Source organism: Quercus lobata, chromosome 9 (genome assembly GCF_001633185.2).
Source record: "Quercus lobata isolate SW786 chromosome 9, ValleyOak3.0 Primary Assembly, whole genome shotgun sequence".
Classification (NCBI taxonomy): domain Eukaryota; kingdom Viridiplantae; phylum Streptophyta; class Magnoliopsida; order Fagales; family Fagaceae; genus Quercus; species Quercus lobata.
The window spans coordinates 488,699-515,124 of record NC_044912.1 but is presented as its reverse complement, the minus strand read 5'-3'; the positions used below and the strand labels follow the sequence as shown (position 1 = coordinate 515,124).

The window sequence follows — 26,426 nt, the reverse complement described above, 5'->3', positions numbered from 1 at the left end:
CTCCTAGTGAAGGAGAGAGAGATCGAGGAGGAGAGGAGCTGATCGTTGGGCTCAGCCTCGTCGGCGTCGTCGCTGGGCTGGGCTGGGCTCTGCTCGTCGACGCCGGCGGGGTTCTGTGTGTGTGTGAGCGTGTGTGAATGTGAGAGGCCGTGTGAGAGATAGAGAGAAAATGAGAGAGTTTTTTGAGTGTGGGAAATGAAAATGTAAGAGTGAGGGTGAGAGAGTAAGAGTGCTCTGGTTTGTGTGAGAGTGAGAGGGTGTGAGTGTGAGTGTGAGTGAGAGGGAGAGAATAGAGACGAAGACGTTAATTTTGAAAAACCCCAATTGGAAACCGAGTCTCTAAGACTCGATTTCCAGGGGCTTCCACGTCGCTCAGCCAGGTTGGCACTCACATGGAAATCGAGTCTAAGAGAGACTCGATTTCCATGTCAATGCCAGATGGCAACTCTGCCACATCAGACGTGGTCGAAGCGTACAAACTGAGCCTTAAAGACTCGATTTTGAAGCCCAAAATCGAGTCTTTAAGACTCGAGATGCTAGTAACATATAATGTTTCTAAACAGAGCCTACTAACTAGATAGTTACGATTTTAAGGCCAGTTGGCCATTTTGGCCTGAAAGCAAATAAAACTTAGACCAAAAAGTTTGTGTCAAACATAAAATGAGTTAGAAAGAGAAAATGAATACAAGATTTGCGAGAAAATGAATACAAACCGTGCACGAACCAAATAAAATTATTTGAATAAAATTATTTTACAATCACATACAATAATATTAAAATAAAATCTTCAAAATAAAATTTTGACTTATACATTATGGTGGATAAAGTTTAGTTCACGAGCCACCCTAATTTTGAGGTTTTTTATTTTTATTTTTTATTTTATTTTTGTAAAGTATGTGGTCAAACTAAAGCTATGGCCCAACTCCGACAATCTGCCCTCACTGTTGTTTCCTTTTTCCTTCCCTCTCCCGCAATCTTACCCTAGATCTATTCCTCCCTTTCTTTGCAACGCTAGCCGAAATCCTATTTCTCCCTTCCGAGATTGGCTGGTCAACAGCGCTTCACCTTACGCACTGAACTGAAATCTATTTCTTGTTTCTTTTTTTTTTTTTTTTTTTTTTTTTTTCTTTTTTTCTGGTTATCTTAATTTGGTGATTTCTCTTTTCTCTTTTGGAAACTCTTGGTCATTGATCCATTTGCTTACAATTCCTCTTATGGCCACTCAAACCGCCTCCTCCTCTTCTCCGAAATACGATGTCTTCCTTAGTTTTTGTGGTGTTGACACCCGCAAGAATTTTACCGACCATCTCTATTTTGCTTTGAAACAAAAACACATTATTACCTTCAGGGATGATGAGAAACTTGAGAGGGGAAAGTATATTTCTCCGGAACTCTTGAAAGCAATAGAAGAGTCCAAGTATGCAATCGTCGTCCTCTCAAGAAACTATGCTTTTTCAAGGTGGTGCTTGATTGAACTAGCAAGGATCGTTGAATGCATTAAAGAGACCGAGTTGACAGTTTTGCCCGTCTTTTACCATGTGGATCCCTCTCATGTGCGGAACCAGACGGGTGCTCTTGCTAAGGCCTTCGATAAACATGAGAAAGATCCTAGGGTTAGCGCAGAGGAAGTGCAAGCGTGGAAAGCTGCTTTGAAAGCAGTGGGCAATATCTCTGGATGGCATGTAAATGATAGGTATCATTTGTCTTCTGCAGAGTACTTTTGTTCACATTATTTTCAATATTGTCATTTTTTACAATAGAACTCTGCCTTAACATGACAAATTTTCTTTCACTTTTTTTCTAATCAAATCCAACTAGAGAAAATTTCAGTTTGTCCATAGTATGTATATTAGGAACTTAGGAAATTATAATTGTGGTTTGGTTTTCTTTTTTGCTTTTTCGTTGTTTCCTCCTTGTATTTTCTGGGTTTGCTCTATGTTTTTTATGCATAGAGTAGCCTTTCGTATATATAACATTCTTACTTATCAAAAAAAAAAAAAAAGGAACTTAGGAAATTATAAGCTCAAGTTGGACTTTGGTTGAAGAATCTTTGCATACTCTGAGGCATGGACAAATAAAGACACAGACTTGGCAATTAATCCACATTCAATAAGTGATTTGTCTAGTTAACAAAGCCTTGCTATTTATAGTTGACCCCTAATGCTTCAATTTAAATGATTGCCTTTTAATTGTCCAAAGAAAAGAAATACTTGACTTTTATCAGTACGGAATGTCTAATACTTCATTAACTTAAAGCTTAACAATACTCAGAACAGTCCATGATCATGACAACTGTGTTTGGACATCTACTTAACTAATAGTAATTTCCAAAGTTTATAATATGCAGGGTCTAATTCCATATATACGTTTTTTCTTAGATTTCTCATACGGTCATACCCATATTCTTTTTACCAAGTGACCTTATTAACAAAAATTAGGTGTCAAGAAGCAATATATTGCCAGAAGCGAAACTTTGGCAACACCTCTCTATGAAGAAACTTCCAATCATTATGCCTCAAGAGTGATCATCTACGTATATTAATAATTATAATAATATATACATCTTTCTTTCCATTTGGGTCTATCTCGATTATAAATCAATTACTGGAATTATCATCACAAATAATTTGATTTTGTAGAAAAGAATTGCCTCTTAACATGAAGACCTCAAGTGTTCAAATAAAATATGAGTTAGATCAAGGGTAAAGATAAAAATAACATATACTAAGGTAATGTCAAAATGGAGAACTAATATGTAATTATAACAAATCAAGGAACTTGTTAAGTTTGAGCTGTTGTCCAATTACATTTTGGAATAAACAAATGGGAAGCATTTTGAAAGATGTAAATTTTGAATTTAAATGGCTATTGGTATGATTTGCAACCATCCATGGCCATCGTTATAACAATTATCACAATAACTAATGGTGGCTAAGCTTTTTAGCCTCAATTCTGGTCTCATTAATTTACATTTCATGCATAATTGCTTTGATGAACACTTAAAAAATTTATCTTCAAACTTGTTTGGAGCTATCTTCCTCCATAGAAGAGACCATTAATGTGTAGTTTTAGTCATGACTTTTTTTAATGAGTCATGTGACTTATTTAGATAATACACGTGGATAGCCTCATAAATCGCCATATAGTGGATTGAAGGAGATTCCTCTAAGCTAGTTTGGTGAAATTACAATAAAAATAATAATTTAGTTACAATAAAACTTGGATATTTTAGTCTAACAATGTCTAACCAAGGCATTGAAATCTAGCTATCTTTAAGGAGGTTCGAGCCCTCTACGATTTGCTAATGCCAAAACTGGCAAAGCAGACATTCTCTTTCGACTTGTCTCCTCTAGGATAAAAATGCTTGAGCCCAAAGTTCCACCAAAAGAACACCTTTCTTTGGCCTGAAATCTCTCAAGTATTTAAAAAATATTGGTTAACTCACACACTACCCACAAATGGAAAAGAAAAAAGAGAGAGATCTTTTCCTTTACTATCTCTATTCTTCAATCTTGGTATTCAAATGGCTGTATGCATGGCTTTATATAGCCTTCAAGCATTTTTTGAATTACTTATCATATATATGTAGCCTTCAAGCACATCTCCTGATCAACATAAAATTTATTACTTTAGATAGGTTCACTAGACTTTAATAATTTAACTTACATGAAAGTTACTTCAATAACTGTTTCTTTTACCACCGCTCACCTTTGGAGTGATGATCACTCCACAAGTATAAGTGCTTGTGGGGTGGGGTAGGGTGGGGGTCCCTTCCTCCAATTGTAAAATTATCAACAAAAAAAAACTAGGCACACTCTCAACCCATTAAATTGTGATAATCACAAGGAAACACATGATTCTCACTTAGACTATATGTTGCACTAAACTTTTTTTTTTGGTTTCCTTTCTGAGTCCTCATGATGGGCCAAAAAAATCAAGCCTTAGAGTTATAGTGCTATGTTATAAGCTTAAGCTTTTCAAATTTCCCTTTTGCTATTGAATGAAGCTAATATTGTATTTTGAATGTTTTGTGTCCTGTATTTATACTATATAAGCTTATAACTCAGGCATATGCACATTTGTAATTAAGAACAACCACAACAAAGAAGCAGAGAAAATAGAAAATTTGATACTTGAGGGTCCGTTTGGGAATAGCTTATTTAACTGAAACTGAAAACGTTTTGTTGAAAGTATTGTAGATAAAAGTAAAATAAAGGTAAAAGCTAGTTGAAATAGTACAGTGGGACTTATGAGTAGTACTAAAAAGTGTAGTAGGACCCATGAATAATAGTAAAAATAAGCTAAATGGTAAAATAAGTTGACTTTAAATTCTAATCTGAAACCCAACCTGAATCTCACTTGTGTTACACAGATTTTTTTTTTTTTTTTTTTATAAGGTTTTGAACGAATGGTAACTACCATGTGTGTGTTATGGGTGACAAGTCAAGTGAGAAATGAGGATGAGAAAGTGACGAGAAGTGGGAGATGCACGGTTAGGAGTAGTGTTAAGTTATATAATTACTCATTTGACCCATTAATTCAAGTTGCTTAACATTTTAAAAGTTTATTGTAAGGGTAGCTTTTAAATTAGTAGAATTTCTAAGTAGGGATATTTTGAAAACCAAGTTCAACCTAAGGCCCATTTGCAGCTCTCTATCAGTGTCTTTTCCTGTACCTTAACCGTTGGAACCATTACATCTCTGAGAGTTTGTTTTCAATAGTCAGAATGTACACACTGAGAACTTTTTGGCTTCTGTTATCAGATTCCAAGTTAGAACATAGATACCTGCAAACTTCTGCATTGTCCGTTTCCTATTTTTAATACCATTTTTATTTTGGTAAGTATTCTTAATACCACTGATTCTTCTTGTCTTTTGTTTTCTTTATATGTACAACTTTGGGAACAAAGATGTAACATATGTTAATGTATATAAGGATTAAAATATAATCTTGGGTCTTATGAAAAAGTTCCAAAATTCTTTGATATGTCGGGTTTGACATTGTTGTCGGTTGGATGAAAGAAAATGGTTTTATATGATGCTATGAACATGTATATATGGGGTATGTATTTGTGATGCATGTGTGTGTATGGACCCCATGATTTGATTCATAATTATATATTTTTAATCAAGATTACATTGATGGCACAAATGTCCTTTTTTTCTTTATTTGGTCAGTTTTATGATGGTAGATAGTGGAATGGTTTATGATTGTAGCAACCCCGAACTATAATAAATCAAAATTATCAACCTTTACCCAAAAAAAAAAAGCCAGATTTGGGTGATGAGATCTATGTGTTTGTGGGTGAAATAATTTTTTTTGTATAAATCTCATCACACCTCTAGGTATATTTGTACGTGAAAATGTAACAACTCCGAATTGTAATGAATGGAGCCTCTAAGCACATGCGTGCTTAGAGGCTAGTGTGTGTATATATATACCTGAACATCAAATTCAATGAAATTGATAGGGATTTTAAAGGCTGCATTGAAAGAAAGGATCAAATTCTCTTGCAAGGTTTTCGTTCTTGGGTCGGAGGGTTGCAGCATGTTCATACTGCTACCTCGTCACTATCATCATTAAAGCCTATAGTAAAACAATGAAACCAAAACACAATAAGACCCAAAAATTTACAAATAGACAAACCAGAGAACCTCAACTCTGTGTTTTTTTTTTTTTTTTTTGAGAAACAAAGTAGAGAAAAAAAAAAAAAAAACCGATACTTGAATCTCACTTGTGTTACACAGATTTTTTTTTTTAAAAGAAGAAGTTTTTGAACGAATTGTAAATACCATGTGCGTGTTATGGGTGAGAAGTCGAGAGAAATGAGGATGTGAAAGTGATGGGAAGTGGGAGATGCATGGTTATGAGTAGTGTTAAGTTATACAATTACTCATTTGACCCATTAATTCAAGTTGCTTAACATTTTAAAAGTTTAGGGTAATGGTAGCTTTTAAATTAGTAGAATTTCTAAGTAAGGATATTTTGAAAACCATGGGAGAGTTATCCAATTGGAGTTTTTGTGTGTGTGCATGTGTGTGTTGGATGGAATCATGGAAGATGGGTGGGAGTTATTCTATCCAATTTTTTTTTTAAATAAACCTGTTAATTTTTTTATAGGTAAACTTATCTAATAGTTGAGATAATTGTATAAGTTTTCTGCCCAAAAAAAAAAAGAAAAAAGATAATTGTATAAGTTTATCAGTTAAAAAAAGTTTAAAATTGTTGACAGAATACATTTGAAGTTGTGTTTGAAAACCAATGGAAAATGGTCCTACTTTGTAATTTTGTAGGCAATATTGTACATGGGAGTTATAATTTATAGATGTGTTTTTACCGGGTTATCTTTTAATTTTGTCTCTAATTAAATCTAGGAGTGTAGAGGTATTTTTGAACCAATGAAATTTCTATCCCAAATAGGAGAAACCCCTTAAATAGTAGTATAGATACTAGCTTATAACCCATGCATATCTAGGGACGTATCTATCTAATAAGTAATAGACTATACACATTCATAATATTTCATTGAAGCATAATTATTTGAAGTAAGTCTTTTTTATTTTCTAAATTTAGATATATGAATTTTCGTGTAAATATAGTTGACAAACAATTAGTGTATAATTGGAAGGACATTTGGCATGCAACTAGTGTGCATTCTAAAGACACTTGACATCAAATGATAGGGCAATCAAAAGGAAACTTGGCACAAAATTAGAGTGTAATTAGAATCTAATTCAGATTCTTGATTGAGCTTCCACTTTGTTGTATTATATACAATCATCAAAATTATTGTTTTGCTATTTTCTTTGTAGGCATGAAGCGGTAGTTATCCAAGAAATCCTTAAAGGGATATTTAGCAAAGTGAATCTTATATCCCAAAGTACTATTTCCACGAACCTTGTTGGAATGGAATCTCGTGTGAAAGAACTATTGGATTTGTATTTAAAAGAAGGGTCAGGCAGTGTTCGCTTTGTAGGGATTTGCGGGATGGGTGGAATGGGTAAAACAACTCTTGCACAAGAAATTTGTAACAGAATATATTGTAATTTTGAAGCCACCAGATTTATTGCTAATGTTAGAGAAACTAAGAAGCAAGATCTAGTTTCTTTACAGAAACAACTTCTTTCTATGGTTCTCATGGAAAGCGAAATAAATATATGGAATGTAATTGAGGGAATCAATGTTATAGGGAATAGACTACGCAATACAAAGGTTCTTATTGTTCTTGATGATGTGGATGACATAGAACAACTAGAAGCATTAGCAGGGAAACATGAGTGGTTTGGTCTTGGGAGTAGAATTATTATAACAAGTAGAGATAACCATTTGTTAGGAAGTCATAGAGTGGATTGTGTATATACAACTAAGAGGTTGAGTGATGATGAAGCTTTGGAGCTTTTTAGTTGGAAAGCTTTCAAGGAACCACATCCTGACGAAAATTATATGGATTTGTCTATGGATTTTGTGAATTATGCCCAAGGACTTCCTTTGGCTCTTAAAGTTTTAGGTTCTTCATTATTTGGTAAAAGATTTGAGGTATGGAGAAGCGCTCGAGATAACCTAAAACAAAGACCTAATAGAAACATTTTGAGTATACTTAAAATAAGTTATGATGGGCTTATGGATATAGAGAGAGAGTTGTTTTTAGATATTGCATGTTTCTTCAAAGGAGAAAAGATAGATTGCATAAGAGATATACTAGAAAGTTTTGGTTACTCTACAGACTACAATATTGATGTCCTTGTCGACAAATCTCTCATAACCATTGATGAAGAAGGAATCTTGTGCATGCATGGCTTGCTACAAAAAATGGGCCAAGAAATTGTTTGTAGTCAATCCTCTAAAGAGCCCGGTGGACGTAGTAGATTGTGGATGTATGAGGATGTCCTTCATGTATTGAAGAAAAGTACTGTAAGTTGACAAATCTAACCCTAAAGTGTGTGTGTGTATGTGTACATACATACATATATATATATATATATAACAAATTCTTACTAATTATTCTAATTGAATTGTTCTTTATTATTAGGGAACAGAGAGAGTTGAAGTCATAATGCTAAATACGTATAATCAAAGAGAGGAATGCTTGGATGCTGATGTCTTCTCAAAGATGAAAAAAATGAGGTTGCTTAAAATTTGTAATGTGCAACTTCCACAAGGTCTTAATTACCTTTCTGATGAGTTACGTGTTATAGAATGGCATGGATATCCTTTAAAATCCATGCCAACATGTTTTCAACCAAACAAACTTGTTGAATTGAGAATGCATTGCAGCGGTATAGAACAACTTTGGAAAGAAATTATTGTAAGATTTTCACTTATGCAATTGTGTACTTTCTTCCCTTTCATTTAGGCTTGAATTTATCTAACAATTTATTGGTTTATAACAGATTTTAAAGATGTTAAAACTCATTGACTTGAGTGACTCTCAAAACTTGATTGAGATCCCAAACCTCATTGGAGCAACAAATCTTAAGCAATTGATTCTTCAAGGTTGTATGAGATTGCCAAAGATTCATGAATCTCTTGGAAATCTTAAACAACTTATTCGATTAGATCTAAATGGTTGCAAGAGCCTTGAAAGCCTTCCACACACGATCAACTTGGAATCTCTTGAAGTTTTCATTCTTTCTGGTTGTTCAAGTCTGAAGAAGTTTCCAGAGGTTGTGGGAAATATGTCATGTTTGTTGGAACTTTATTTGAATGGGACTGCTATAAATGATCTTCCTTCATCAATGGAGCATTTAACTGGCTTGATTAAATTGGACCTAAGAGACTGCAAAAGCCTTTCAAGTCTTCCAAATGCATGTTGTAGTTTGATGTCTCTAAAAGTTCTCACTTTATCTGGCTGTTCAAAACTTGATGAACTGCCAGAGAATTTGGGGAATCTCAAAGGATTGGAAGAGCTAGATGTAAGTGGAACTGCTATAAAAGGGCTACCTAAATCCATCAATCTCTTAAAAAATCTCAGAATAATGTCTTTTCATGGATGTGAAGGGCCATCACCTAAATCTTCAAATAAACTCCTTGGTTTTCCTTTAATGTCAAGAAGAAGTGCAGATCCCATGGGCATGCTAGTGCATAATTTATCAGGCTTATGCTCCTTGATTGAACTGGATCTAAGTTATTGCAATCTTCAGACAATTCCCGATGTTATTGGCTGTTTGTCGTCTTTATTAAAATTAGATCTAAAGGGAAATAATTTTGTTTACCTTCCTAAAAGTATGGTTCGACTATCTAATTTGAAAGTTCTTTGTTTGGTTTGTTGCATGAGTCTTCGATCATTGCCAAAACTTCCATTAAATATTAAGCATATTCATGCAAGAGGGTGTACCTCATTGGAAACATTATCAGTAGGATTAGATGATGATTTTTGGCCAACACTCTATCTTCTCAATTGCATCAAATTAATGGAGAGTCAAGGCTACAATGACTTGTTGTCGACAATGCTAAGACGTTATATCCTTAATAACCAGGTCTCTCTCTCTCTCTCTCTCTCTCTGTTTGTGTGTGTGTGTGTGTGTGTGAAGTTCTAAGCATCATGATTTGTATATTTCAGAGATACTTTGACCAAGATCGTTTATCCTATGGTTTCGAGATTCCTGGAAGTGAAATTCCCAAATGGTTTCGTCACCAAAATGTGGAGGCTTCAGTGAATCTGCATGTGCCTTCGCATTTATGTAACAAATTTATGGGAATTGCTGTGTGCGTTGTTTTTGAATTCTGCCAGCTATATCCACTTGACCAACTTTGTAGTATTGATGATTATGGATATTATAGAGCTACACAAAGGCTTTGGTGTTCCGTTAAAGCCAATGGATTTGCACCTAATGGGCTGTACCTTCCTTTATCAGAAGAATTTGGTAATATCAAATCATATCAGCTTTGGTTGGAATATTATCCCTCTACATCCCTTGGAGATGAGTGGAGAAAAGAATTGAATCGAGTTGATGCTAATGGATTCAGCCAGATTGAGGTTACATTTGAAACCGAAGGTCCAGGATTGAGGGTTACGAAATGTGGGGCCCATTTGGTATTCGAGCAAGACGTTGAAGATCTCAAACAAACTATGGCTGGCAGCTGCAGCATCACTTCTTATGAGGATGATTTAGATGATTTAGGAGAAGGTACCTCTAATGAAATAGACATACCACAGCCAAGGAGGAAAGGACTCCCTAATCTAATTCAAAGATTCATTCCGCATTTTGGATGGTTTGGGAATTGAAGCACACAAGGACAAGGTATCTTTGATTGCTAGGAAGAGGAATGCCAATGAAGTGGTAGCTTTGGTGAATCTGCAAGGCTGATAAACTTTTTCTTTTCCCCTGATTTTTGTGTAAGTCACCATTTCTCTCTCTTATGGAACTTGTTTGTAGCTGTACATTTTTATTTTTATGTTCATTGGCATATGGTTGCATTTTCTTTAATCTGTGACACGGCCCATATTAGTTGAGTAATTTGTGATTCTTATTTCTTCTAGTTGTCCCATACTGGATACGATGAAGTTGGAGTTTGCTGACTTGGAGAAATTGTCACATTGCTAGCAGTGAAGAAGATATATATATGGGTAATTGATTGTGTGCTCATCATTTTTCTTCAATTATGTTGGAGGATAAAATTGGCACTTTTGTTGCTCTTTTTATCGTATTTACTGCATTTTTCCATAGGAGAATAAAATAGATGCATGCCAGTGTTTTATAATCATATGGAAATTTGGGCCCTTCTTTCCCTAGAGGCCACCTTCTCTTAGGGCCTTTTTTTTATTTATTTTTATTTATTTTTATTTATTTATTTATTTTTTTTATAAAGAAGCCATTTGATTTTTTTTTTTTTTTTTTCAACTACATCAATCCTTTCAAAATCTGGAAATTGAGTCAATGATATTTTCAATTGTATTTTTGACTATCTCTGAGGCTATGAATTTGTTGATTTTGTTCTGTTTGGTTGATTAGAAAGCTGTGGAAATTTTTCTTTTTGGTTTTTGGATTGTGCTGAGTTTTCCCTGGAATTGGGCCTGTAATAGTTGAATTAGGCTCCTTTTGGTGGAGGGCCTTTTGTTTTTCTAAATCCTAATATAAGAAACATAAAATCATTATTTTTTGTTTTCATTCAGAGTTTGATTTTAGAATTGAAATCTTGTCTAGAATTCCTAATGTGAGTGTGTGGCATGTGAGCTCTCTTTGAGTAGTATTGATTTCTTTCCTTAAAATATTTGTAGTTGATGGATTATCTTCTATCAATTGTATATCTTTATTTGTGTTATTGCTGATCAGAATCATCTTTATTACTTATCAATAAAATTTTTGTACTTAGCATAAACTTTTATTTTTTATATATATAGTTTTAATTATTATCTATGCAGTTCTTTTTTTGTCTATGAGAATCTAGATGCCACTCTTGACAATTTGGAATTAGAAGTTACTCATGATCTTATTTGTCATTCAGAAACCAATATCAGATAAAGAGGCCATTTTTTAACATTTATTTTTGTGTGTGTGACTATTTCTATGTTTAGCTCCTGGGAAAGTTGAGGAAAATTAATGTAAGAAAGGGTACAAAGCTTTTGAATTCTATCTCATTTTGATGTTTAAGTTCCAGGAATTGTAATGCCAGCTGGACTAATATGGGCTGAAATAGTGGTGCCAGGCTTAGTTCATGAGTTCTCAACTTTCTGGGTTCCTTTTGAAACATATAGATTTTGTTTTCTTATCCTATATTTTTCATAGAAACTGGACAAGTGACAAAATGCTAGGGTTTATGCTTTCTTATGGTTTTATTTTCAGAATACATAAGCGCAGCTCATGCAAACCAGATTTGTTTGGCTTTGCTAGAAATTTCTTTCCTTTACATAAAATGCATTTTCCCCCCAAGAAAACAGGAGAAGCTTATTGTGGGTTTTGCTGTTTTGTATATATGTTTTCTTGACTTGGGCCCATACTAGGGGCGGTGAGATCAAAATCTTAGCTTTGTGGATATAATGTCTAGAATATGGACTCTTCCCTCGCCATTTCCAATCCCATACCCTACACTCATTGCACATCAGTTGCTTGCTTCACCAAATGTATTCCCTTCTATGTTGACACATGGATCTACACTACCATTACACGTGGTTTGCAAAAGCTCGATCTAACCATTACTAAACCTTTGGTGAAGTTTCTTTGCTGCCTCTTCTCTATTACAACATTAGTGTCTCTGAGTTTGATAGGTGACATTTTTCTCAATCCTCTTGCTTCTAGGTTCCCAAATCTAAGGATTCTAGTACTTAGATCTGCTGAGTATGCAAACTCTAAATCTCTCTTCACTCTCTTCACTGCCTGCCCTGTCCTCATTTTAGAAGTCCACAAGTCCAAGCTCATTTTGTTTGCATGACAAGTTGTTTAAAATGAATAAAGTAGTATTCGATGAGTTTATGATGAACAAAGGAAAGACAACAAAAGAGGAACTCAATAATAGAAGAACAATCTGAGAAACCCTAACATCAAGACCAATCAAAGAGAGTTTGGTGGCAAAATCTATCAACTGAGCCAACAATTTCTCAATATCCTCGAAGCAGTGATGATTCCATTTTGTCCAAATAATTCACATCAAACAACTTGGAACTAAAGTTCATTTGTCCCAAGCCAGTGTTGCCAACAAAATAATAAACTTGCAATAGAACCTGGCATGACCCATTGAATCCCAAAAACTTGAAGCATATGCACCCACAAAGAATGAGCTATAGGACAAAAAAGGAGGAGATGGAGGTGGTTCACAAATTCCTTATTACAACAACACATACAACACCGATTTGCCAAAGGGCAACCTCGAAGCATAAGATTATCTAAAGTAAGAATTTGGCTATGAGTTGTTGTCCACATTAAAAAAGCCCCTCTTTTAGGAATATTTACTTTTCCAATGTCCTTCCAAGGGAAGATAGAAGTAGGAACATCCCGAATTTCATGGTAAAATGACCGAGTATCAATAGAGAGGCTTCGGTGTACGGGATTGCTTCTAATAGAGAGGCTTCGGTGGCCTCGTCTCTTGAACGTTTGGGGACCGAGGCTCGGAGAAGTTGGAAGGTTCTTTTACTTAGAAATCCAAATGATTGGGAGACGGGTGTGGTGGATGATTTCCTTCAAACCATGGGTTCTAACTTACCTCAATCTGAGCAAGGAGACCGCATGGTTTGGAAATTGTCGAAGAAAGGGGTTTTTGACATCCGCTCTTTCTACAATAAGCTCCGAAGCTCCCTGCCTATTACCTTTCCTTGGAAAGGTATTTGGAAGGCTAAGGCTCCTACTCACGTTTCCTTCTTTGTTTGGACTGCGGCTTGGGAGAAGATTCTTACAGGGGATATTTTGCGGTATAGAGGATTCGATTTTGTTGATTGGTGCATTTTGTGCCGTTGTAACGGGGAGTCGGTGAATCATTTGCTTCTCCATTGTGACAAAGCTTATCTGTTGTGGAGCATGGTTTTTAGATCCTTTGGGATTTCTTGGGTTTTGCCAAGATCGGTTGCAGATATGCTTTTCGGTTGGTGGAATTGGTTTGGAAAGCACTCTTCTGGCGTTTGGAATCTAGCTCCGTTGTGCCTAATGTGGTGTATTTGGAGAGAGCGGAATTGGCGTACTTTCGAGGATAGGGACAAGTCTGATGACCAGTTGCTCGCTTACTTTAGTGGCTCTCTTTTTGATTGGTCTAGGGCTTGGGGACTCACCTCTAGTGATTCTATCCCTATGTTCCTTAGTTCTCTTCTCTGTAATTAATTTGCTATTTGTTCCTTAGGTCTAGGGCTCTCTTTTTGTTTGTTTCCTTCTCTGTTTTCTCTGTTCTGCCTTGTGTTTTCATGAGGCAGCTTTTAATATATATCTTTCTTACTTATCAAAAAAAAAAAAAAAAATATATATATATATATATATATATAGTCAGGGTTTTTGGTAATTTTTCTCTAACCGGGTAGGGTCCAGGTTCGGGTTGGGGCGGGTATCACTAAAACCCGTACCTGACCTGAATCCGCTTTGGGTTTTATTTTAAAAACTCAAACCCAACCCTACTGTTTCACAGGTCGGGTAAAACCCACCCCATTAGGGTCAGGTCAAGCCAGGTACCCATGGGTCAGGTACATTCTGCTATCCCTATTTACAAGATTATTTCCAAGGTGTTAGCTAATAGGCTTTGTAGGGTGGCTCATGGGCTTATTTTAGATTCACAGAATGCCTTTGTGAAAGGTAGACAAATTTTGGTATTCATTCTAATAGCCTCTGAATGTATTGATAGTAGATTAAAGTCAGGAATTCTAGGTGTGTTGTGTAAGTTGGATGTGGAAAAGGCGTATGATCATGTGAGTTGGGATTTTCTAATGTATATGCTTCAGCGCTGTGGGCTTTTAGAGAAATGGAGAAAATGGCTAATGTACTGCATTTCAACTGTAAAATTTTCCATTTTGCTCAATGATAGCCCATTTGATTTCTTAGGAATTTCTAGGGAGATTCGGCAAGGGGATCCTTTATCTCTGTTGCTTTTTGATATTGTTATGGAGGTATTGAGCCGTATGTTGGATGTGGTTGCTTTCACTAGGCAGTTCTCCATCTTTTCTGTAGGTAGTACGGCTGGTACATCGTTGAGGGTGTCTCATCTTTTATTTGCGAATGACTCTTATCTTTTGTGATGCTGATCCTACTTAGATTGCTAATTTGAGGGCGATTCTTGCTAGATTTGAGGAGGCATCACGGTTAAGTATTAATTTGGCAAAATCTGAGTTGGTAGCTGTTGGTGTGGTGCACAATATGGAGGCTTTGGTGGGGCTGTTGGGGTGTAGGTAGTCTTCTCTTCCCTTGAAATATTTGGGCCTTCCATTAGGTACTAAATTTAAGGATTTATCTATTTGGAATCCTATCTTAGAAAAGATGGAGCAGAGATTAGTAGGTTGGAAGAGACTACTATTTATCTAAGGGAGGTAAGGTAACTCTTATTAAGAGCACGCTTTCATCTTTACCTACATACTTTCTTTCCCCTCTGCCTTTACTTGGAAAGGTAAAAAAGCATATGGAGAAATTACAGAGAGATTTTCTGTGGAGTGGTATTAGTGGTGAATCTAAAATACATCTAGTTAAATGGGCCAAGGTTTGTAAGCCTTTGCAGGTTGGGGGCCTAGGTATAAGACAATTGGGGAGCTTTAATTCTACCTTGCTAGGAAAATGGTTGTGGAGATATGGCATGAAGACAGATGCTTTATGGAGGAGGGTTATAGAGGCAAAATATGAGAATACTTGGGGTGGTTGGTGTATGAAAAAGGTGACAAGTCCTTATGGGGTCAGCCTGTGGAGATTCATTCGAAGTGGCTGGTTGAATTTTTCTAAACTCCTTGTGTATGATGTGGGGGATAGTACTAGAGTGAAGTTTTGGAAGCATATGGTGTGGGGACTACTTTCCAAGAGGCTTTTCCAGAGCTTTATTGTCTTAGTAGGTCAAAGGATTTTTCGGTGGCTGAAGTTATGGGTTGGTCTGCTAGGAGGATTCATTAGAATGTGCAATTTCGTCGTCCACCACAAGATAGGGAACAAGAATGTTTTGATTGGTTTATGGGTTTGGTCTATTCTTCGACGGTGAGGGGGTTTGGTCCTGATAAGGCTTGTTGGAAGCTAGCAAGAAGCAGAGGTTTTGAGGTTATAGGATTGTATTGTTCCTTCTACCCTCTTACCTCTTTATCCTTCCCTTGGAGAATGATATGACAATCAAAAGTTCCTCCAAGGGTAGCTTTCTTTTCATGGTCTGCTTCTTTAGGTAAGATCTTAACAAGAGACAACTTTCGTAAAAGACGTGTGCTTGTACTTGATTGGTGTTATATGTGTAAGAGATGTGGGGATTCAGTGGATCACCTTCTACTTCATTGCCCCATAGCTTGGGAGTTGTGGCTACTGGTTTGCTGCTTGTTTGGTATTCATTGGGTTATGCCTCATACAGTTATTGAGTTGTCTGAGTCTTGGCAAGGAAAGTTTGGGCAATGTCATAACATAGATGTGTGGAGATTAGTGCCTCATTGTTTGATATAGTGCATTTGGCATGAAAGGAATGCTAGAAGCTTTGAGGGTTGTGAACGTTCTTTACTAGAAATTAAGTCTTTTTTCTTGCACTCTCTTTGAGTGGAGTGTGGTCTTTCCTCATTTTTCTTGTACTTCTCTTCTTGTTTTTCTTAATCGTTGTAATTTTGGTTCCTGATTTGTGCCCCCATAGTACATCCCCAATGTACTCGGTTTGGCACTTTTATTAATAATATTTTTACGTTATCTAAAAAAAAAAAAAAAAAACCAAATTAAAAACTGTTTTAACCCTAAAGACTCATACTTATACCAATAAAAGGGCATGACTTTCACTTCAATTGGACTTCACATGAGGATCCAATAAAATAATTATTGAATCGGCGAATTTGCAAAGTAATAGCATATTAATCTTCCATGACTCCATCATACTGCTCCAATTAGAAGAAACTTGACCTCAAGTTTAAAGTATAAGTATAAGAACCTTCAAACCTAAAACTTGCACCAACTCTTCAATCACCTTTGGAAGCACCAACAAAAAAGAATCTTTCTTTCGCATCGTATCATTAAATTCATTTGGAATGATGAAATTAATAACCAAAGGAATATCCAACTTGAAACCTTTCTCGAATTGATCTATGGTAGTAACATCAACGTCTTCCTTCATCTTGATTTTTCCATGATCAATTTTATGCTTGCCTTGCTCCTTTGTGATCTCCATTGCAAGAACACCAATATCTTCCTTGGTATCAACTTTCCCATGATCAAATTTATTCTCATCTTGCTCTAGCTCTCCAACTCCCTTTTGTGGCCCTATAGCTCTTTGTTTTGGAGTTTCAGCAGCATCCTTAGGCTTGACCTTTTGTTTTTGCCTTAGCTATTCTAGTTGTTCTACACTCATAGACTTTAACACAATTTGTGCATTATTGAACATAAATTTATATGTATTGTCCTCTTCAATATGATACATATCTCGGTCATAAAGCCAAGGGCAACCTAATAAAATATGAGTCACAGTCATAGGAATAACATCACACCATATAGAATGATTATATTGCCCACGAGAAATAGAAACCAAGCATCGTTACGTTACTGGAATAAAGGTGCTATTTATCCACTCTACCATGTATGGTTTCGGATGTGGTTCTATTGGTAGCTTCAACCTCTCAATAGTTGCTTCAGAATCAACATTCATCTCGCTACCGCCATCAATAATAAGCATTCGAATTTCAGTTTCACAACGCACTATGGTCCTAAATATTGAACTACGCTTCCAATCCTCGTCTTGCTTGGGTATGGCTTGAATACACCTAACAATTGAAAGAAGAGATGCATCTTTGCACATCAACACGATCCTAAATGATAAATATTGTCAAGCGGCTGAAGAAGATTTTGGCAAGGACTTGTGATTGGATTTTGGCTCTGATACCAATTTGATGTAGGACAAATTAGGGATTTGTTTAATGTTTAGTTGTGGTGGATTTAGGGTTAGTAAAGAAGAAGAATTAGAGAGAAGTTAGGGCTATTTAGGGGCTGTGAGAACAGTACCCGTGAATAGTAACCCTAGAAAGAAAGAAGAGAAAATAAAGAAAAAAAGAAAGAAGGAGAAAGAAACAACAAAGGCCAACGTAAGAAAGAAGGAGAAAGAAACAACAAAGGCCAACGTGCCTTTTGCTCAAAGCACTCTATTTTATTAATCAACTCATTCTATTTTCTTTGAATACATTGAGCACAATATATAAAGACTCTTACTTGTACTAGTAGTAATAAAATTCCTACTAGTATTAGGACTATTATTAAAACCTAATAAATACTAACTTGGACCCAAAGTAAATAACCTAAGATACTTAGAATACCTTAGAAGATTCGAGACTCAACTAAATTACCAAAATACCCTTGATTCCAGGAATTGCAGAAATTACAGATTTGCCCCTCAATATAAAACTGACCATAACTAATAAAATAAAAACCCAAATTAAATACTGTTTTAACCCTAAAGACTCATACCAATAGAAGGGCATGACTTTCATTTCAATTGGACTTCATACAAGGACCCAATAAAATAATTCTTGAATTGGTGAATTTGCAAAGTAATAGCATATTAATCTTCCATTACTTCATCAGCACCAACATAGATTGTTGCTTCCAACACCCCTAGGAATCCAAGATTGAATGAATTCAAGAAAAGAAAAAACTATCTCTAACTCCCAATCATGGAAATCATTGTAAAATCCCAAGTTCAACACTCTTGTCACTTCCACCTACTGAAAGACATAAAACATCAGAAATACAAGCTTCCCTGTTGTTTGAACAATCATATAACTCAGGGCAAAGGATTTTAAGAGGATTATCCCCAACCCACACATTATACCAAAAGAAAATACGAGTACCATCACCTACCACAAAAGTCTAATGTTTAGAAAAACTCTCCCACCCTTCATTAATACTTTGCCATAAACCGCACTCATGAGCCCTCCTACATACTTTAGTACTCCACCCCCTTTTACCCTTTCCATATTTAGTGGCGATAACCCTCCGCCAAAGATGGGTAACTTCATTGCCATACTTCCATAACCATTTCCCTAATAAAGATTGATTAAAAGACACCAACTTCCTAATCCCCAACCTGCCCAACTCAAGAGGTAAGCAGACCTAATCCCAAGCCACCACAGGGTATTTGAAACCTTTGAAGCCTCTACTTATAATTGGACCTCTTAAGAATGCATAACAGTCTCATCCTCATAAAGAGCACCATTCACCTCAATACTTCTAATATGATTAGTTCTTTTGTGAGAGTTCGCTAATTGATGAAAGCAATATGTATTATTATCCCCCTCCTTCACAAATAAAACACTAAACTTTTGTCTCCGGAAGATCTCCTCCAAAGTAGCTAAATGTGAAATATCGCCTTTAATCTATGTTTGAGAAGTTTGTTCCTCATGCGAGAGACCCAGAAAATCTTATCTAGCGTCCAAACCCATTAGTTCAGATAACACGCTCTTCTTCCTAAATGCCAAATCCCCAAATTCCTCCTTATTCCACTTCTTTAGATTATCTTCAAGAGCTTTTAATTTTCGAGCTAAAATAAAACTTGGAGAGCCCGAAAAACAGTACCCATTCCACTATTGCTGAACTCTCTCACCCTTGTCTTTCAACCACATATTTTCAAATTTGAAAGAACAACAACCCTTACGGACACCACCAACTTCCACCAAAAGCGGACAATGATCAGAAACTACATGAAGAAGCATCCTTTGAGACACATTCCCAAAATGATCTACCCAATCCATTGATACCAATGTCTTGTCAATTCTTGACATAAATGCTGTCTTAGAGTCTCTAAACCAAGTGAAAGAAGCCCTTTCTAGTGGTAAATCGACAAGTTAGTTGGCCTCAATGAAATCCGAGAATGTATGGGCTAAAAGACTCAACCAAATATCTCACTCGGATATCCAATAATATTGAATACATCCAATAATATTGAAATCACCTATCAAGCACCATGCCATGTTCCACCTAGCACGCACCCTTGCAAGCTCCTCCCACAGAGCACCCTATTGGCTATTGTCATTAGGACCATATACTCCTATACAAGCCCATACAAAACCATCCACAACCCCCTTCAATAAAGCATTAACAAAAAACTGACCTACAAAAATGTCAATTTTTTCAAAAACACTATTATGCCAGAGACCAGCAAGACCCCCTTGCAGTGTGAACTGAATCTAAAACAGCTCAGTCAAAGAAAGGACTACTACGACGACTCTGAACAATAGAAGAATTTAAAAAAATAGTTTAATTTCTTGGAAGCATACAATATAGACTTTCACTTCTTAAGAAGATTCTTACATACTTCTCGCTTTTGAGGATTGTTTAATCCCCTAACATTCTAAGATAAAAGTCTTAAACTCATTTATAACTACTAATCACCCCCAAACCATTTGAAGAACCTCTGTTCCTACCTCTAGAAGATAACCCATCATAGTTAACTATAGAAACTAGCCTTCTAAGTTCCCGGAGCCCTTTCAGCCTTGAGTTTACTGGTCCCTTAGAAGGCCCATCGATTACAACATCGAGACAAATCTTGTTCCAGTAGACAAAACAAAGCCATACATTGGCTTCATGTTTTACAATAGAAAAACCCACAAGTTTACAAAAAATTTTCATCATACTTGACACCCATTTTGAACTTTCCACCTCTGCCGCCATAATTTCACCCTCTTTCACTTCCTAAGCCAACACCCCCTCCCTCGATTTATTGGGATCCCACCAAGATAAAGGTGTACGCTCTAGAAAACAACTATCTTTCTCCTTGCAGAAAAAACCACTAGTATCAACTCCACCATGTTCCCAGGGTAGAAGAAAAGGCTCAAAAACACCCTTTTGCAGCCCATCACATATTAACAGCAATGTAAGAAAGAATCCATTACATGCCTTTACGCCCAACCCAAATTGAACTCTTGACATTCCAGTGACTCTCATGAATAGCATATGAATTAGACAGCCCATCATCAAAAGAGAGAGAATTTTTGCATCAATATGAAAAGATCCCTTACTGCCCCATGACCAGAAGACAAAGATGTAGGTGGGATATTGTGTGAGGATGGTTTGGTGGAAATATTTAGTGGGGATTGTGGGGCAACAGATAAAAGTGAAGGTTTAGACACTAAAGGAGGGATAGGCAGTGAAGGTGATTGTGAAGGAAATTTAGGCAGAGAAGTGTTAGACAACTGAGGTGGTGGGGGTGGGATAGGTGATATTGAAGTAGGGGAATAAAAATGGGGGTATGGGAGAAAACCAAAGGTGGTGGAAACTGTGGTGGGAACAAGAAAGGAAAGGGAGAGGGTGAAGGAATATTGAGGTGGTAGGAAGGGAAAGAGATGGAGGTGGTGTCCGCTGGGGGTGGGGTAGAGGAGGCAGCGCAGAAGTCATCTAGGCATCTGAATCTAAATACAAATCAATACAAAATCACACATAATGGACAACATAATACATTTCAATAATCAGCCACCGCCACCACCTTTACAACCAAAGGTGGAAGTTTTTAACATATGATCTATTGTTCTTTGGGCTCTTGATATTTTTGAAATTTTCTAGTTCCATTTTGAATCATGACAAAGGCAAACCACCCATGCCCATTTCATATTTTCATATTTATAACAATTAGATTCAAGTAGGCAAACAACTGTGTAGACAAGGTTGAAAATTGGAGGAGGTAGTCTGCTTAAATTTGTAAGCCTGGCTCTACTTATTATCATCATTTTGATTCATTACGTCTAGAATGTAAGTCTTGTCACATTTTCCTTGTTTTGTCATTTTAGCCTGATTTATTACATTTCATAGTAAATTAGTAATTTACCTTTATAGACATCCAAGCATATACATATGGTTCCAATTTTATTGCATGTCCCCAAAGGGATGATCTATGAACTACTTAGGTTCTCTAAATGTTGTGGCCAATGTGCTAGTCAAAGATACTTTCGGGTGGAATTCTGAATTAGTTTAAAAACTCTATAACCAAAATGATTCTGAGAGAATTGTACAAATTCCTTTTTGTGTTGCTGAAAAGCTCATAGGGCCTCATTCTAATTATGGGGCTTATTTAGTTGAAAATGATAATGGCTGTTGCATAATAGAAATTTTAGAATCCATGCTGGAAGGTCCTTTTTTATATTACTGGCATAACCATAAGTGAAGACCTTGAGCATTGGAACCAATTTGTAGGTTACAAATACCTTCTAAAATGATTGTTGTTCTTTGAAGGATTTTATTGAATTTTCTTCTTGTGAGGGCAGAATTGAGAAGACTTCTGACTTATGTTCTTTTTGTCAAAGATACTAAAACCTTAGACCTTTTTTTTTTTCCCTTGTCATCTAGAGAAATCTTGTTTAGTTTCTCTCCATTAGAATTAATTTCATTCAGCCATTCAGAAATGGATGAAGAGCTGGATGAAGGAAATCAGGGCAATTTGGAGAACTTGAAGTACTTCTCATTGTCTTTTTTCTCAATCTTATGGTCTATTTGGACTTATAGGAACAAGGCAACCATGAAGAAAGAGCCTTTCTCTGCCACTAATGTGGTCATGTATTTTAAAAAGTTTGATTTCAAAGTGCAGGGTAACTAACAATTCAAAAAACAAAGAAAAGTATTGACAGCAGCAGGATAAGCAAGTCCAGACTTTTAGAGTGTTCCAACTGGCAACCAATCCTGTTGGATTAGAGCTGCAAGGGTAGGAGAAGGAAATAGTGGGATCCAGTTTCTTTTGTAAAAATAGAGAATGTGCATGTCCATGGCTGGTTGTGAGGAGTCAAGTGAGTGATTAGTGACCTGAAATTTTTCATTGGAAGGAATTTGTGAAAGTGGCCTGGAAGGTCAATCAACGTTTTTGTCTTGATTACCTTTAAGTCACTATCTTTCTTTATAAATAGTAAGCTATCCGTGCGATGCACGGATAATATTGTAATGTTTTATTTAAGATGGTTTTTGAGAATGTTGGATATGTATTATAGCATAATTATCATAGAACTTTATTAGTAATGAATTCATCATAAAAGGCAATAATTATAAATTGCATACATAACTATTAGTAATGTGTCTTTCTCTTTCTCCTTTTTTTTTTTTGAGAGAGTTTCAACTTATGGCGTTCGCTCTTGATGATAGTTCCTTATTATTAGACCAAGACACCAATCAGTTTTTGGTGTAGGCGGGGATTGAACTCCAGATCTCTTATAGAACCTCAGATCTCTTTCTCTTTCTCCTTAATTCTAAAACAAAATACACATCCCAAACACCCACATCATTTACGAAACCCACAAATCCACAACATCTAACTGTAACATTAAAATCGTAATTGTCGTTGTCTCTCAATATAAAATGCAAGCCTCCCTTTCTTGGCTGTAGCCAACTCATACAAGTTAGGATTGGATGAAACAACAATGTTAGAGCTAGGTAGGTATCGTTGAAAGATTGAAGGTAAATAATATTGTTTTTTGGTTTGTGTGTATTTGACATGGGATGACATGAAGAGCTATTGGTATATATATATAAAGGGGTAGAAGTCCAAGAGATGAAAATGGTAAATTAAAATGCAATGAGTTTTGTGTGTATGTATGTGAGATGAAAAGTCTTGAAACATTGAACCAAAGAATACAAAAGATATTTATTTTTAATTAAAAACGTCTTGAAATATTGAACCAAATGAAACAAAAAATCAATATTTAATTTGTTTTTATCTTTGATGTGACACTTGAGAATATTTCAATTCTCTTTGCATAGAAAGTGTCACTTGGCAAAAATTCATGTTTTTTCACATGAGATCTCTGCTTTTATATATATATTGATTTGAGTTTGGTTGATCAATGCATCTTCGCTTTTCCTTTGCTTTGGCATATACTTGTACTTTTTTGGGTTAATTTTAACTTCAAAATAGTTTCTTGCTAGCTCTACCTTAGTTAATTATTGGCACTTATTCAAACTCTCATCTGGTTTGTTTCCTTAATCAAAAAATACATAGCAATACTCCTAGCTAATTTAATTTTCATATTATTGAATCATGAGGATTGGTTCAATTGGTAAAAGAATCATCCCTGTTCTTGAAGCTACTCATTTAATTGAAAAACAAATAAAAAACGTAGTCTTATGAAATAAACAATGATTAGTGTCATCTTGGTTTAGTGATTGTGTTACTTGTTTGTGTTGGTTGCCCCCTTAATGTGGGATTATTAGACTTTTTCATGAGGAGAAACTGTCACATGACCAAGTGACAAGAAGAAAAGTACATTCCATTTTATGGTTTTGATTCTCTCACTCTACAGAGAAGGGTCTACATCAACATCAGTGATATTCTTGGTACACTGCTAAAACTATCAGCAGTCGGAACCTAGGCTTGTACCTATATGCTAACAGATGTGGGATCACCAAGTAAGAAGCTCTCGTACAGCTAATCTAAAAAGCAAAAATCATATCAGTCAAAAAAAAAAAAAAATGTTGTGAATGGCAACATATTATTTGATTGTTAGACTTTTCTTGTCAGATGAGAGAAGTATCTTTTTGCAAACAATAATATATCATATTGAATGGTAAGTATTACTAAATAGCCTTGGCCATGTGCTGCCTTTGTTTTTCAAAGTTGGTAAATCATCATAAACCTCATTCTCCCATGTGATGCTTGTGCAGAAGCATTGGTGAGTCCTCAATAATATTTTATTCTTATTTAGTATAGATATATCTTTTTTCTCTGCCCTTTCATAGTTAGATTCTTCTTTCTTTCTTTTTTTTTTTTTTTTTTTTTTTTTTTTTTTTTTTTTTTTTTTTTTTTTTTTTTTTTTTTGCTTTTTTTTTGTTGTTGTTGTTTTTGTTTTTTGTTTTTTTTTTGTCTTACATGTGGCAGCACCCATTTTCATAGGAGTTTAATAGGTTGCGTCTGATGTCACGTTTTGATGGAAATGGGTGCTGCCACATATAACTGTCCCGTTTAATTTGTAATATAAATAGTTAAAAACTCTTTTTATGCAGCATTGCTCTCTTTAATTACACAGGTTTATACCATATGACTTTTGAGCTATGGCCTCTTGATTGTTCTTGACTTTTGGCCAAGTGTGTGTGATGCAGGAGTCAATGGGAAGACAGATTTATTTACTATATTTTATTTGATTTTATGTATCAAGGGCAATTTTGTAATTTCATAATATTCTGGAATGGGTTGTGCTAACAGTCAATTAGATCTTTTGGGTTTTATTTTAAGTTTGGTTATTTAGTTGGGCTTAGTAGTTAATCCTAAGGAGTCCAAGTCCTAGACTTATTAGGGTTTTAAGAAATCCTAGTTCAATTAGAATTAGGTATTAGACTTCTATTTAAAGAGTTGTAATGATTTCTATTAAGATGATGAATGTTTTCAAAATTTAAGAGCTATGAAGCTTTCTTTATGGTTTATGTGATGCAACCTTCCCCGAAGTGTGATACCAAAGAACCCTAGATGTGATGCTAAGGAAGTTTAGGTGTGATGCCTAGAATTTATTTATTTATTTTTAATTTTATTATTCACGGTTTATTCACATCTCTGTTCACAGCAACCCAAATCTTGATTTTCACATTTGTTTTCATTCTAAAACCCTATTAAACCTTGTACCCCCTTGTCCTACATCAGTGTGTGTGTATGTATGTTTTTGTTTCAATATTTTCCAATAAAACAAAAGATGTATTCTAAGAATCCCTTTGGCTTCACTTGGCTGGAGAGAGATGGAGAAATGGGAGGATATAAAATGGGAGGGGATGGAAAAGTAGGGAGATAGAAATGATTTTAATTTCTCATGTATATTTGGTTGGGAGGATGGAAAAACGGAAGGATGGAAAACTCATTTATTTGGTTGAGGAGAAAAGTGAGAAGATAGAAAATATGGTTTGTATAAATTTACTCTTATACCCTTATAGATAATTTTTCACAAAAGGCTAGAATTAATTATTCTTTTATCATCAAGGGGTCATAGCTCTTAGATGGAGAAATTTGTGGAGCTTGAAGCTATGTTTTTTTTATTTTTTTTTTGGGTTGTGGAAGTTTTGACAAGAGGACTTGGCCGTTAAAACAGTTTAGTGGAAACGAACATAGTGGGTTATACTAACTGTTTTACGCAATGAGGAAGAAGAAAACTTCGGTCAGATTTGACCCTTAGAACTGAGTTCATTTGTCCTTCCTCTTTGAAGCAATGGTTGGCTCAATAGATGGAGGGATCCAAATTTTCATAAACAATAATATTCCCTAGATTGTTTTTCATAATCACACTGCCATATAGTGAAGTTTACAAGTGCAAAACAGTCTGCTTATGAAGTGCTAATGCTCTAAATCTTTTGTTTTGCAGGTATGCACAAGCCTATGATATACAAGTGGTGGATCAAAGAAACTGCAGGAGTACCAGCGTCACTGTATCTAGTTGTGGAGGGATAGCAGGTGTTACTGATAGTTGATGGGCACTGGCATGGAGATTTCAAATGGATTGGTTTTGTGCCCATGCAGAAAAATCATGTTTCGGCAGGAATAATTTTTGCAGTTTGTTGTAGTTCTACCATTTGCAACTGAATAGAAGCTCAATCCCTGACCATTCAAAATGCCTTAACTAAGGCTGATTGAAGACCACATGTACATGCTGTGCTTAGGGGAGTCACTACAAAGGTTATGGCCCTGACTATTGCTTCAAAGTATTTTGAACATCTTTTGGGGCTAGTAACTTTACTACCAGCCAGCTCTTATTTCATTTTTGTATCAAAAACCCAAAGAAGAGAGAGAGAGAGAGAGAGAAGCTGTCTTTACGCCTTTTTTGAACTAATTTATGCCTTTGGCATATGTCTACATGCAATTTATTAACATTTTAAGATAGGAGTTAAAATTTATTTTCCTTGTTAAAAGCTTTGGTATAC

General features: G+C 35.6%; 1 protein-coding gene across 1 annotated transcript; it reads left to right on the top strand.

Annotated features, from left to right (window-relative positions):
- The first annotated feature begins 1,183 nt into the window (after positions 1-1,183).
- LOC115959949 (TMV resistance protein N-like) lies at positions 1,184-26,383 on the top strand. Its single transcript, XM_031078631.1, has 7 exons — positions 1,184-1,693; positions 6,813-7,911; positions 8,030-8,305; positions 8,391-9,476; positions 9,560-10,336; positions 10,481-10,567; positions 25,871-26,383. Exons 1-5 carry the CDS (start codon positions 1,215-1,217, stop codon positions 10,223-10,225), a joined length of 3,606 nt encoding a protein of 1,201 aa, XP_030934491.1. The 5' UTR covers positions 1,184-1,214; the 3' UTR covers positions 10,226-10,336; positions 10,481-10,567; positions 25,871-26,383.
- Positions 26,384-26,426: the final 43 nt, after the last annotated feature.